The 15179-nt window shown below is 47.9% G+C and overlaps 1 protein-coding gene across 3 annotated transcripts in view; it reads left to right on the top strand.

Annotated features, from left to right (window-relative positions):
• Positions 1 to 11537, top strand: part of LOC144595716 (tubulin alpha-1A chain-like) — a 41940-nt gene extending 30403 nt beyond the window's left edge. The window contains exons 1-4 of one of the 3 annotated variants that reach the window (XM_078403270.1): positions 2372 to 2393; positions 7957 to 8179; positions 8680 to 8828; positions 10202 to 11537. In XM_078403270.1, the coding sequence (XP_078259396.1) occupies positions 7999 to 8179; positions 8680 to 8828; positions 10202 to 11182 (1311 nt within the window). In that variant the 5' untranslated portion in view covers positions 2372 to 2393; positions 7957 to 7998 and the 3' untranslated portion in view covers positions 11183 to 11537. Of the gene's footprint in view, positions 1 to 2371; positions 2394 to 4808; positions 4859 to 7956; positions 8180 to 8679; positions 8829 to 10201 lie in introns of those variants that run through there. The other 2 variants (XM_078403269.1, XM_078403268.1) reach the window with 2 other exon arrangements.
• Positions 11538 to 15179: the final 3642 nt, after the last annotated feature.

The following is a 15179-nucleotide window of genomic DNA, read 5'->3' as shown; positions in this document are numbered from 1 at the left end:
CTCTTTTAAATTCATCCAGTGAAATCGGCCTCCACTGCCTTCTGTGGCAGAGAATTCCACGAATTCACAACTCTCTGGGTGAAAAGGTTTTTTCTCACCTCAGTTTTAACGTCACGATGCATTTTACTCATTGAACCGTAGCCTCTGATACACCTCTGTTGGGGGGGGAGGGCCACGCTGTTCTGTTGGAGACCTCGGTTCGATCCTGACTACGGGTGCTGTCTGTACAGAGGTTGTACGTTCTCCCCATGACCGCGTGGGTTCTCTCCGGGTTCTCTGGTTTTTCCTTCCACACTCCAAAGACGTGCAGGTTGTAGGTTAATTGGCTTCTGCAAATTGTACATTTTCCCTACTGCGTAGGATAGAGTTTTCGTTTATCGTCACGTTTACTGAGGTACAGTGCAAAGCATTGATAGTGCTCGTGTACAGGGTGATCGCTGGTCATTGTATACACTGGAATTTAGACTTGTATACACTGGACTTTAGAAGGATGAGAGGAGATCTTATCGAAACGTATAAGATTATTAAGGGGTTGGACACGTTAGAGGCAGGAAACATGTTCCCATGTTGGGGCAGTCCAGAACAAGGGGCCACAGTTTAAGAATAAGGGGTAGGCCATTTAGAACGGAGATGAGGAAAAACTTTTTCAGTCAGAGAGTTGGTGAATCTGTGGAATTCTCTGCCTCAGAAGGCAGTGGAGGCCAATTCTCTGAATGCATTCAAGAGAGAGCTAGATAGAGCTCTTAAGGATAGCGGAGTCAGGGGGTATGGGGAAAAGGCAGGGAACGGGGTACTGATTGAGAATGATCAGCCATGATCACATTGAATGGTGGTGCTGGCTCGAAGGGCCGAATGGCCCTCCTCCTTCACCTATTGTCTATTGTCTATTGACGCGGCCTCAGTGGGCTGAGGGGCCTGTTTACATGCTCTATGTCTGAAGTCTATGTATGTTCGTGTTTCTCCATCCGAGTCCAACAGCTCATGGAGTCTCAATGTTACAAGTATCTCCTCGTGCGATCTAGGAGTTCCTGTGCCTGTTGTTGTTCATCGCCTGGGAGATTTGTTGCTTGGGAGACGAGATAGAACACAAGCAACTGTAGTGGATGCTTGTTTCTGTAGTGGAAGACACAAGAGTGCTGGAGTAGCTGAGAGGATCAGGCAGCATCTGTAGAGAACATGGATAGGTGACGTTTTGGTGGAAGATGTTTCAGTCTGAAGAAGGCTCCCGAACCGAACCATCACCTATCTATGCAGGAAGGAACAGCAGATGCTGGTCTAAACTAATGATAGACACAAAGCTGAAGTAACTCAGCAGGACAGGGCAGCATCTCTGGAGAGAGGAATGGGTGACGTTTCGGGTCGAGACCCAACATCACCTATCCATGTTCTCCACAGATGCTGCCTGACCCGCTGAGTTACTCCAGCACCCTGTGAAACGTCACCTATCCATGTTCTCCAGAGATGCTGCCTGACCCGCTGAGTTACTCCAGCATTCTGTGAAACGTCACCTATCCATGTTCTCCACAGATGCTGCCTGACCCGCTGAGTTACTCCAACACCCTGTGAAACGTCACCTATCCATGTTCTCCAGAGATGTCTGCCTGACCCGCTGAGTTACTCCAGCATTTCTGTGAAACGTCACCTATCCATGTTCTCCACAGATGCTGCCTGACCCGCTGAGTTACTCCAACACCCTGTGAAACGTCACCTATCCATGTTCTCCACAGATGCTGCCTGACCCCGCTGAGTTACTCCAGCACTCTGTGACATTTTTGTGCTTGTGAAGACTTTCTGCCTCTGGTTGTTCGTTGATTGGGAGATTTTTTGACTGCCTGGGCAATCTAACTGTAATTGCATCCGGTTGCTAATGATACGGTGCTGGCTCAAAGGGCCAAATTGCCTCCTCCTGCACCTATTTTCTACGATACGAACATTGAATTCTTCAATCTTCGGTAACTAAAATACAAACAACCCCCCATCCCACCCCACCCTTCCCTCCGCTCTCATTCTTGTGCCCCACCGGGATTTGCAACCATTTCTCCCGTTACCCTCCCCTAGCCTTCCCCTCTACCTTTTATTCTTTCCTTTGGCTTCACAATTCGACCAGTAATCAACCAGAACCAGAACCAAATTCACACCTCTTCTCACCTTATCTCACTACCTTTTAGACAATAGACAGGTGCAGGAGGAGGCTCGTAGGCCTCGTCCTGCACCTATTTTCTATGTTCTATGTTTCTAACTGTGAAGGGGGAGGGGATAGAGATGGAAAGCTGGCACTATCTGAAGTTAGCTTTGTGCTTGGTTCAACGTGTGGGTTAAATGGGGAGGTGGAATGTATTTTCACACTCGGGACACTGTGCCGATTAAGTGCACGGATCACATTACGGACACAGGTAATGGAACAAATTACCTCGATAGGGCAGGTTTGGGGGAATATGGACCAAACGCGGACAGGTGGGACGAGTGTAGCTGGGACATGTTGTCCGGTGTGGGCTGAAGGGCCTGTTTCCACACTGCGTCACTCTGTGACTCCATGAGCCATGGGTTTTAAAAGACTCTTTCTTGATGAGGGAGGGTGTCAGGGGTTATGGGGAGGAGAATGGGGTTGAGAGGGAAAGATAAATTAGTCATGATTGAATCGCAGGTTGGACTTGATGGGCCGAGTGTCCTAATTCTGCTCCTAGGAGTTATGACGACCAGATACATTGCTTAGCAAAGCAAGGACAGCCTGGTTGTTAGAAATGCGTCTGGAGATTGTTGTGGTAATGCCAAAAATCTCTGTTGCACAGAACTGTTGCTATGTTACCATTCAGTCAGCCATACTACGGATGGACACTTTGCTTCGATTCAAAAGGAAGCAGAGAATTTTAAGAGTCCACTGAGCTGCAGCTTATTTGTTATAGCTCCAACACAACCCTTAAGACAACATATAAGATTATTAAGGGGTTGGACACGTTAGAGGCAGGAAACATGTTCCCAATACTGGGGGAGTCCAGAACCAGGGGCCACAGTTTAAGAATAAGGGGTCGGCCATTTAGAACGGAGATGAGGAAAAACGTTTTCAGTCAGAGAGTTGTGAATCTGTGGAATTCTCTGCCTCAGAAGGCAGTGGAGGCCGATTCTCTGGATGCTTTCAAGAGAGAGCTGGATAGAGCTCTTAAGGATAGCGGAGTCAGGGGGTATGAGGAGAAGGCAGGAACGGGGTACTGATTGAGAATGATCAGCCATGATCACATTGAATGGTGGTGCTGACTCGAAGGGCCGAATGGCCTCCTCCTGCAGCTATTGTCTATTGTCTATTGTTTTCCAAGCAGACTGCTTTCAGTATTCCACAAAGGGGTTCGCTCCTGCTGCTGGTATTGCCAACGCCTCACTATGGTGCCACTGCCCATTTCAAATGATCTGCTTCTCCCGACATGCGGCTTTAACAGTTCTGAAGAACGACTGTGACTTCATGAGGAAGTCTTGCCTGCCGAATCCCAGTCGATACATATAATTGGAGCCCCACTTGCTATCTCCACACTGCTGGGGTCATTTTCTCCACTTAACAGCTCTGCCACCAAGCTTAGTCATAGATAGAGTCGTAGAGTGAAACAGTGTGGAAACAGGCCCTTCAGCCCAACTCGCCCACACCGGCCAACAATGTCCCAGCTACCCTAGTCCTACTTGCCTGCATTTGATCCATATCCCTCCAAACCTGTCCTATCCATGTACCTGTCCAACTGTTTCTTAAACGATGGGATAGTCCCAGCCTCAACTACCTCCTCTGGCAGCTCGTTCCATACACCCACCACCCTCTGTGTGAAAAAGTTATCCCTCGGATTCCTATTAAATCTTTTCCCCTTCACCTTGAACCTATGTCCTCTGGTCCTCGATTCCCCTACTCTGGGTAAAAGACTGTGCATCTACCCGATCTATTCCTCTCATGATTTTGTACACCTCTATAAGATCTCCCCTCATCCTCCTGCGCTCCAAGGAATAGCGACCCAGCCTGCTCAACCTCTCCCTATAGCTCACACCCTCTAGTCCTGGTAACATCCTCGTAAATCTTTTCTGAACCCTTTCAAGCTTGACAATATCATTCCTATAACATGGTGCCCAGAACTGAACACAGTATTCTAAATGCGGTCTCACCAAGGTCTTATACAACTGCAACATGACCTCCCAACTTCTACACTCAATACTCTGGCGCTGTAAGGCTGCAACTCTACCAGTGTGCCATCCTTGAGGAAAGGTTGAACAGGTTTGTCTTTAGGGTTGACAACTATCCCATATTAGCCGGGACATCCCGTGTTTTGAGCTAAACTGATTTGTCCCGTACGGGAACGCCCTTGTCCCGTATTGGGCCTGGGGGGCACTGTAGGCCCGGACGCTGTAGGCCCCAATACTGTTGGCCCCGAGGCTGTAGGTCCCGACACTCTAGGTTTCCGACATTTTAGCTCCTGACAGCATAGGTCCGGACAGTGTAGGTCCGGAGGCCCGGTCACCGCCTAACGGAGGTTGCATAGCAACCCGCCTCCAGGCCCGGGCGGCCGTCATTGGTGGAGCGGGAGCACGTGGCCGCTGACTGGGTGAGGTCACGTGGGGCGCGGGGCGGTGACGTCACCTTGTCCCATATTTGGGAGTGAGATAGTTGGCACCCCCTATTTGTCTTGTACTTATTAGAGTCAGGGAGAAAGAGAAGTGATTTTATTGAAACATATGAGACTCAAGAGAGGGTTGCAAAGGCGGCTGTATAGAAACCGTTTCACTGCTGGGAGAATCAAGAGAGAGAGAGAGAGAGAGGGCACAAAATGGAGATTTTAAATGGAGATGAGGAGCAATTTATTTTCCGAATTTTTGAACTTGAAAGGTGGGGGTGAGTCAATGAATATATTCAAGCTCTGCAGGCATTTGGCTTGCAGGGATGTCAGGGCAAAGGGGAAAAGAAAGGGAAGTGGAGTAATTGAATAGCAGAGAAATTTTGCAGGGTTGTGAGGTCTGTGTCCGTTGTTAAACATGCTTGGTGTTCTTGCTCAGCACACTGTGAAGGAGTGTGGTGTGGAATACACAATTACCTTTGCTGTTTAGATATCGGCAGGAATCTATTGATCATGATTAATTTCCTTTGTAATTCTTCCTATCGAATGTGGAGAGGATGTTTCCACTGGTGGGAGAGTCTAGGACTAGAGGTCACAGCCTCAGAATTAAAGGAAGTTCTTTTTGGAAGGAGATGAGGAGAATTTCTTTTCAGTCGGATGGCGGTGAATGTGTGGAATTCTTTGCCGCAGAAGGCTGTGGAGGCCACAAGTCAGTGGATATTTTTAGGGCAGTGATAGATAGATTCTTGATTAGTGCGGGTGTCAGGGGTTATGGGGGGGAAGGCAGGAGAATGGGGTTAGGAGGGAGAGATAGATCAGCCACGATTGAATGGCGGAGTAGACGTGAAGGGCCGAATGGCTTAATTCTACTCCTATCACTTATGACCTTATGAATGACCTGTAATATGTTTCTGTGACAAACGTTATCTGCATCACAGTTGCATTTGTTGGGAGATGGGTAAGGTGCCGAGAGGTTTAGGAATGGAATTGCATTTTGGGGAGGCAGGCGGACAAAGACAAAGCCAGGAAAGGAAGCGGGAGGGGTAGACGGGCTTTATTGATTAATTATGCAGCAATTCGATAAGCAGACGCAGAGAAGACGTTTCCATGTGAAGTAATCTGAACAGAGAGACAATCAACATGATATGGTCACCAAACAAAATCCAACGTAGTGTTTGGGAGAAACAGCTGAACAAAGAGAATGGTTGGAATATGGAACTTGCTCCAATGTGGAATTGATTTTATTGACTGATGGAAGGGTACAGCTGGGAAACAGGACCTTTGGCCCACCAAGTCCACACTGAGCATCGATCGCCCATTTTAGGTTATCCCACCTTCACATCCACTCCCGACACACTAGGGGCAATTTTACAGAGGCAAACCTACAAACCCACATATCCTTTTTTCTAAATCAAAACATTTATTCAATTATTAAAAATAATATTTACAATACTATAAAACAGAACAGAACCCACCACCATAAAACAAGATACACAAATATACTAAATGAACTACTATATAGATATGTGTAGGAAAATAACTGCAGATGCTGGTTCAAATTGAAGGTAGACACAAAATGCTGGAGTAACTCAGCGGGTCAGGCAGCATCTCAGGAGAGAAGGAATGGGTGACCTGAAACGTCACCCATTCCTTCTCTCCTGAGATGCTGCCTGACCCGCTGAGTTACCCCACCATTTTGTGTCTGCCTTTGATTTAAACCAGCATCTGCAGTTTTTTTTCCTATTATTCAACTATGTTACAATCCTTGTCCAGAATGCATCCAATCCCCCGCGGTGCCCAGCGGTCCCATAAATCCCCCAGGGTGCCCGTGGACAGCGCGTAGTCCCTCTCCAACACCACCCGGGCGCGGACGTAACCCCGGAAAAGGGGCAGGGCCCTCTTCCGCCTGGCGCCGTCACTCGCGGATGACCAGCTTGACCAGGCCCAGGAGCAACCCAACTAGGACATCTTCGGCCCTACCCAAACCCACATATCTTTGGGATGGTTGTGGTTGTCCTGTTCCTCTTATGTCCATGCACAAAAGTCACAGTCCTTCCATTGATGATGATGGTGGCCTAAATGCATTCAAGAGAAGCTTGATAAATGCAGAGGGCGAAACAATAACGCTTAAAGGCTTTAGACTACTTTAGATTTTTTTTAGATTTAGATTTAGAGACACAGCGCGGAAACAGGCCCTTCGGCCCACCGAGTCCGCGCCGCCCAGCGATCCCCGCACATTAACACTATCCTACACACACTAGGGACAATTTTTACATTTGCCCAGTCAATTAACCTGCATACCTGCACGTCTTTGGAGTGTGGGAGGAAACCGAAGATCTCGGAGAAAACCCACGCAGGTCACGGGGAGAACGTACAAACTCCGTACAGACGGCGCCCATAGTCAGGATCGAACCTGAGTCTCAGGCGCTGCATTCGCTGTAAGGCAGCAACTCTACCGCTGCGCCACCGTGCCGCCTGTTTCCGCCCCTAGAGATACAGGGGCGGAAACAGGCCCTTCAGCGCACCGAATCCATGCCGACCATTGGTCACCCCATCCACTAGCACTATCCTACACACCAGGGACAGTTTCATAATTTTACTGAAGTCAATTAACCTTCAAACCTGCACATCTTTGGAGTGTGGGAGGAAGAAACCGGAGCACCCGGAGAAACCAAATGCGGTCGCGGGGAGAACGTGCAAGCTCCGTGCGGACAGCACCTGTAGTCTGGATCGAACCTGGGTCCTTGGCACTGTTATTGTAAAAATTGTAAATTGTAAATTGTAAAAAACCTTTATTGTCACTACACAAAGTACAGTGAAATTAAAGCAGTCCAGATGATGCAATCACACACAGCGGACAGTACAAAGGGCAAACCTTTATCCATAACAAGCTAAACCTAATCTACTGAATTAAACAAACTGACCTCTAATACAATATAGACAAAACAATTACAATACGTTCGAGGCAGTGTACATTGCAATCAAGACAGCAAGTTATTGCACAGCAATGAGAGATAACATATTGCAAGTGCCGTTTAAAAAAAATAAAAAATAAAAGAAATAATGTGATTAAATATAAGGTGCGGTCGGTTGTAACATGTAATAAGTTTAGCAAATGTTAACAATATAAGTGCAGTAGAATGTAAACTTGTATTAAATTGAGGCTTATGTTTTCTGACAAGTAACTGACAGTGTTCCGATCAGTTCCGTTCCTTCCCTTGTTAGGCAGCAACTCTACTGCTGCGCCACCGTGCCACCCTAAAGAGTATGATGGAGTGTGGTGAGAGGTGGCTGGTTTGGATCCATTAGGTTAAATGGCTTGCTAATGTGTGTTGTGACTTATGAACGTTAACGATTGTTTATTTTTGTCCCACAGCGTGAGTGTATCTCCATCCATATTGGCCAGGCTGGAGTCCAGATGGGCAATGCATGCTGGGAGCTGTACTGCTTGGAACATGGCATCCAGCCTGATGGACAGATGCCCAGTGACAAGACCATTGGAGGGGGCGATGACTCCTTCAACACGTTCTTCAGTGAGACTGGAGCGGGGAAGCATGTCCCACGAGCCGTTTTTGTTGATCTAGAGCCGACTGTGATCGGTAAGGTCATTGAAAAACATAGCATAATACGAAAGTAGACACAAAAGACTGGACAGACTCGGCTTGTACTCGCTGGAATTTAGAAGATTGAGGGGGGATCTTATAGAAACTTACAAAATTCTTAAGGGGTTGGACAGGCTAGATGCAGGAAGATTGTTCCCGACGTTGGGGAAGTCCAGAACAAGGGGTCACAGTTTAAGGATAAGAGGGAAGTCTTTTAGGACCGAGATGAGAAAGTTTTTTTTCACACAGAGTGGTGAATCTGTGGAATTCTCTGCCACAGAGGGTAGTTGAGGCCAGTTTAGAGCTCGGAGAAAACCCACGCAGGTCACAGGGAGAAGGTACAAACTCCGTACAGACAGCACCCTTAGTCAGGATTGAACCCGGGTCACCAACGCTGCATTCGCTGTAAGGCGGCAACTCTACCTCCGTGCCGCTTTAAAACATGTATTACGCACAACCTTCATTAAGTAAGTAAACCTTGCAATCGTGCATTCCAGATGAGGTCCGCACTGGTACCTATCGCCAGCTGTTCCACCCCGAGCAGCTCATCACCGGGAAGGAAGATGCCGCCAACAACTATGCCCGCGGGCACTACACCATTGGCAAGGAGCTGATCGACCTGGTCCTGGACAGACTTCGCAAGCTGGTGAGAGTGGACAGGATGAGAATAGGTTCATATGTCATGAAATACTTACAAATTTGCACTAATATTCCACTTTTTATCGAGTGCACTTCTGGTTGCCCCTTCAGAAGGATGAGAGGGGATCTTATAGAAACAGATAAAAATTCTTAGAGGATTGGACAGGGTAGATGCAGGAAAAATGTTCCCGATGTTGGGGGCAACCAGAACCAGGGATCACACAGTTTAAGAATAAGGGGTAGTAGGCCATTTAGGACTGAGATGAGGAAAAAAAATTTCACCCAGAGAGTTGTGAATCTGTGGAGTTCTCTGCCACAGAAGGCAGTGGAGGCCAATTCACTGGATGTTTTCAAGAGAGAGTTAGATTTAGCACTTAGAGCTAACAGAATCAAAGTATATGTGGAAAAAGCCAGAACGGGGTACTGATTTTGGATGATCAGCCATGATCATATTGAATGGTGGTGCTGGCTCGAGGGGCGAATGGCCTACTCCTGCACCTATTTCCTATGTTTCTATTCATAACAGGAACAATGTAGAGGCTTATAGGGTACAAGGAGAGGTTGGATACATGTAAACTGTTTTCTCTGCAGCTTCGGAAGCTAAGGGAAGAACTGATAGAAGTATATAAAATTATGAGAGGCATAGTTAGTGCCTCCTCCAACCTCATCTATTGCATCCGCTGCTCTAGATGTCAACTTCTTTACATCGGCGAAACCAAACGCAGGCTCGGCGATCGTTTCGCTCAACACCTTCGCTCAGTCCGCCTCAACCAACCTGATCTCCCGGTGGCTGAGCACTTCAACTCCCCCTCCCACTCCCAGTCTGACCTTTCTGTCATGGGCCTCCTCCAGTGCCATAGTGAGGCCCACCGGAAATTGGAGGAACAGCACCTCATATTTCGCTTGGGCAGCTTGCAGCCCAGCGATATGAACATTGACTTCTCCAACTTTAGATAGTTCCTCTGTCCCTCTCTTCCCCTCCCCCTTCCCAGATCTCCCTCTATCTTCCTGTCTCCACCTATATCCTTCCTTTGTCCCGCCCCCCTGACATCAGTCTGAAGAAGGGTCTCGACCCGAAACATCAGTTTGAAGAAGGGACTCAACCCGAAACGTCACCCATTCCTTCTCTCCAGAGATGCTGCCTCTCCCTCTGAATTACTCCAGCATTTTGTGTCTATCTTCGGTTTAAACCAGCATCTGCAGTTCCTTCGTTTTGGGCGATCTTGGCTTCTCTTTGGCTATCTTTTAGCCTATCTTGCTAACCTGATTTGACTTTCAGTCGCATGCTTTGTTTCAGGTATTCAATGTAATATTAAGGATGTCTCCGCTCATACCCTTCATTTCCCACAATGCAGCTAAGCCCATGTGTTTTGTTCACAGGCTGACCAATGCACAGGACTCCAGGGTTTCCTCATCTTCCACAGCTTTGGCGGTGGCACTGGCTCCGGTTTCACCTCCCTGCTGATGGAACGTCTGTCCGTGGATTATGGCAAGAAGTCCAAGCTGGAGTTCTCCATCTACCCGGCTCCTCAGATCTCCACCGCAGTGGTCGAGCCGTACAACTCCATCCTGACCACCCACACCACCCTGGAGCACTCGGACTGCGCCTTCATGGTCGACAATGAAGCCATCTACGATATCTGCCGCAGAAACCTGGACATTGATCGCCCAACTTACACCAACTTGAATAGATTAATTGGTCAGATTGTGTCCTCCATCACAGCCTCCCTTCGCTTTGATGGTGCCTTGAATGTTGATCTGACAGAGTTCCAGACCAACTTAGTCCCATACCCGCGCATCCACTTCCCCCTGGCCACCTATGCCCCTGTGATCTCGGCTGAGAAGGCATACCATGAACAACTGTCTGTGTCCGAGATCACCAATTCCTGCTTTGAGCCGGCCAACCAGATGGTCAAATGTGACCCTCGGCACGGCAAGTACATGGCCTGTTGTCTGCTCTACCGGGGCGACGTGGTGCCGAAAGATGTCAATGCCGCCATCGCCACCATTAAGACCAAACGTACCATCCAGTTTGTTGACTGGTGCCCGACTGGGTTCAAGGTTGGCATCAACTACCAGCCTCCCACCGTGGTGCCAGGTGGTGACCTGGCCAAGGTGCAGCGTGCAGTGTGTATGCTGAGCAACACCACTGCCATCGCTGAGGCCTGGGCACGGCTTGACCACAAGTTTGACCTGATGTACGCCAAGCGAGCTTTCGTGCATTGGTACGTGGGGGAGGGGATGGAGGAGGGAGAGTTCTCTGAGGCTCGTGAAGACATGGCAGCCTTGGAGAAGGACTACGAGGAGGTTGGTACTGAGACTGTGGAAGGGGAAGGTGAGGCAGAAGGAGAGGAATATTAGTCCGCAGAAAGTAGTCCAGATGGGTGATAAATATGGGATCAATAACATGATATGATTCAACATCAACTATGAAGGAAGACGTCTTTAGTCTCTGGCATTCTTAAAGTACATGAAGCATAAAAGACAATGGAAGTTGATCTGAACCTGTCCTTTCTCATTTCTTGACTTTTTCTATTGCAACCTGCATAGATACCAACCTTACTCTCCCTTAACAACACAAAATTGTTCATTGCTTGTGCAGTATATTGAGACTATCTAGTTTAATTGCAACTGTGTAATTGGCAATTAAATTGTATTTTTGGAATGTGTGGTTATGTGTACAGCAAAGGAACAAAATAAAATGTTGTTGATATTCTGCAATGTGTCTATGACATTTTCATTTGAGGGGGGAGCAGGAAATGTCACTGTTTAGTTTATGGTTCATTTGACTCTCAACTCCATTTTTCTTTAATGCTTCCAATACCCTTTTTTTGTCCTTCAACAAGGAGCTTTTATTCCATAATCACATTTACAAAGTACTGCAAAGATCAAAACTGCCAAGCAGTTTGCAAACATCAAGCAATCAATCATCAAATTACAACATTATAATCAATATCGGGTGGCGCTGAGGTAGAGTTGCTGAATCACAGCGCATGAGACACCGGTTCGATCCTGACTACGGGTCCTGTCTGTACGTTCCCCCTGTGACCTGTGGGAGTTTTCTCCGAGTGCTCCGGTTTCGTCCCACACTCCAAAGACGTACAGGTTTGTAGGTTAATACAACGAGATCTGGGTGTCCTACAACGAGATCTGGGTGTCCTAGTGCATCAGTCACTGAAAGGAAGCATGCAGGTACAGCAGGCAGTGAAGAAAGCCAATGGAATGTTGGCCTTCATAACAAGAGGAGTTGAGTATAGGAGCAAAGAGGTCCTTCTGCAGTTGTACAGGGCCCTAGTGAGACTGCACCTGGAGTACTGTATGCAGTTTTGGTCTCCAAATTTGAGGAAGGATATTCTTGCTATTGAGGGCATGCAGCGTAGGTTCACTAGGTTAATTCCCGGAATGGCGGGACTGTCATTTGTTGAAAGACTGGAGCAACTAGGCTTGTATACACTGGAATTTAGAAGGATGAGAGGAGATCTTATCGAAACGTATAAGATTATTAAGGGGTTTGACACGTTAGAGGCAGGAAACATGTTCCCAATGTTGGGGGAGTCCAGAACAAGGGGCCACAGTTTAAGGATAAGGGGTAGGCCATTTAGAACTGAGATGAGGAAAAAAGAATTCAGTCAGAGAGTTGTGAATCTGTGGAATTCTCTGCCTCAGAAGGCAGTGGAGGCCAATTCTCTGAATGCATTCAAGAGAGAGCTAGATAGAGCTCTTAAGGATAGCGAAGTCAGGGGGTATGGGGAGAAGGCAGGAACGGGGTACTGATTGAGAATGATCAGCCATGATCACATTGAATGGCGGTGCGTACAGGCTCGAAGGGCCGAATGGCCTCCTCCTGCACCTATTGTCTATTGTCTATAATTGGCTTGGTAACATTGTAAATTGTCCTTAGTGTGTGTGGGATAGTGTTGGTGTGCGGGGATCGCTGGTCGGCGCTGACACGGTGGGCCGAAGGGCCTGTTTTCATGCTGTATCTCTAAACTAAACAAAACTAATAAATTCATGATGAATTTATGGGTTTAATGGTTGTCGGAGGTTAAGGGGAGAAGGCAGGAGAATGAGGTTGGCAGGGAAAGATAGGTCAGCCATGATTGAATGGCGGAGCAGATGGGCCGGACGGGCTAATTCTGATCCTGTAATGTGGGAACATGAACTAAATATCAATAGCATGCAAAACATTTTTTTGCACTGCACCACAATACGCATGATAAAAATAAACCTAAACCAGTATTTGAAGGATGAACGGTGTCTGCAAAGGCATAAATTGCCGTGCTCTAGCCAGAGGGTCTTCAGTCAGAGGGCGGTGAATCTGTGCAATTCATTGCCGCAGACGGCTGTGGACACCAAGTCACCGGGTATTTTTCAAGGCAGAGGTTTCTTAATTAGTAGATCTTAATTAGAATCTCAATTAGTACGGGTGTCAGGGGTTATGGGGAGAAGGCAGGAGAATGGGGTTAGGACAGAGGGAGATAAATAGATCAGCCACGATTGAATGTGTACCATAATACGCGCGACGATAATAAATCTAAATCTAAAACTGCCTGAATGTGAAGGCAGCAAGCTGTTTGGATAAGGCAGTGCTCTGGCCTGACAGAAACCTGCCTTCTCATTGCACTGAGGCAGTACATTAATTCCACCAAGGTGCAGCACAAGACACCACAGATCGCTTTTTCCGTTATCAAACTGGACAACCCCTCCCACTCCTGTCCTGGGGTAGACAGATTCCACTCCGCCGCATCTTTGCACATCCTTCATCCTGGACTTTTCCACCGGATAATTTAATTTCATGTTTGTGCAATATTACAGGTGCGCTGTGCAATAACTGGTTACTTAAATTTCATCATTATTATCATCACAGGTGCTCCTCAACCTATGATGGGGTTACGTTCTGAGAAACCCATCGTAAACCGAAAATATCGCAAGTCGAAATGCATTTAATGCGCCCGATCACGTGGCCGGAAGCGATAAGTCGAAGCATCGTAAGCCGGGGAGCACGTGTATAATCTACAAGACACTTTCAATGCCTTGCAATTGGATCTTTTGACTGGTGGCAGACCAAATGGGATAAATAAAGTTGTATCGTACAGCATCAAAAAATTTCACTGTATCACAATTGGCATGACAATAATAATAAACCTAAACCTAACACTGCCTGAATCTGACGGCTGCAAGGTGCCTGGAAAGGCATGGATCTGCAGTGCTCCGGCCAGACAATGGGAATAAGGGAATGGGAATAATGTTTGGCGCATTGACCTTCAGTTTGGCACGGTAGCCTTCATCAGCCAGAGTATTGAGTATAGAGGTTGGGAGGTCCTGTTGCAGTTGTGTAAGATGTTGCTGAGGCCTAGGGGCTGCCAACTATCTCACTCCCAAATAAGGGACAAGGTGACGTCACCGCCCCGCGCCCCACGTGACCTCACCCAGCCAGCGGCCACGTGCTCTCGCTCCACCGATGGCGGCCGCCTGGGCCGGGAGGCGGGTTGCTACGCGACCTCTGTTCGGCAGCGCCCGGGCCTCCGGGCCTACACTGTCCGGGCCTACAGTGTCCGTACTACAGCGTCCTGCCCTACAGCGCCCCCTGGGCCTAATACGGGACAAGGGCAGTCCCATACGGGACAAACCAATTTAGCCCAAAATACGGGATGTCCCGGCTAATACGGGACAGTTGGCGACCCGAGTGAGGCCACATTTAGAGTATTGTGTTCAGTTCTGGGCACCATGTTATAGAAAATACATTGTCAAGCTGGAAAGAGTACAGGGAGAAGATTTACAAGGATGTTGCCAGGACTAGAGTGTGTGAGCTACAGGGAGAGGTTGAGCAGGCTGGGTCTCTATTCCTTGGAGCGCAGGAGGATGAGGGGTGATCTTGTAGAGGTGTATGGAATCATGAGAGGAATAGATCGGGTAGATGCACAGAGTCTCTTGCCCAGAGTAGATGAATTAAGGACCAGAGGACATAGGTTTCAGGTGAAAAGATTTAATAGGAATCTGAGGAGTAACTTTTTCACACAAAGGGTGGTGGGTGTATGGAACAAGCTGCTAGTGGAGGTAGTTGAGGCTGGGACTATCCCAACGTTTAAGAAACAGTTGGACAGGTACATGGATAGGACAGGTTTTGGAGGGGTATGGATCAGACGCGGGCAGGTGGGACTAGTGTAGCTGGGGCTAGTGTAGCTGGGACATGTTGGCCGGTGTGGGCAAGTTGGGCCTGTTTCCACGCAATATCGCTAAAAACAATTTGAGCCAGTACAGTTCGTCCGTCGAGCCCCCCAAGGGCCAGGAAGCAAGCGGGTAAGATCATCTCTGACCCCTCTCACCCTGGCCACAAACTCTTTGAAGCACTTCCCTC

The sequence above is a fragment of the Rhinoraja longicauda genome, chromosome 8 (assembly GCF_053455715.1).
Source record: "Rhinoraja longicauda isolate Sanriku21f chromosome 8, sRhiLon1.1, whole genome shotgun sequence".
NCBI lineage: Eukaryota > Metazoa > Chordata > Chondrichthyes > Rajiformes > Arhynchobatidae > Rhinoraja > Rhinoraja longicauda.
Note: the sequence above shows the minus strand (reverse complement) of the source record. Positions and strands in the feature narration are given on the sequence as shown.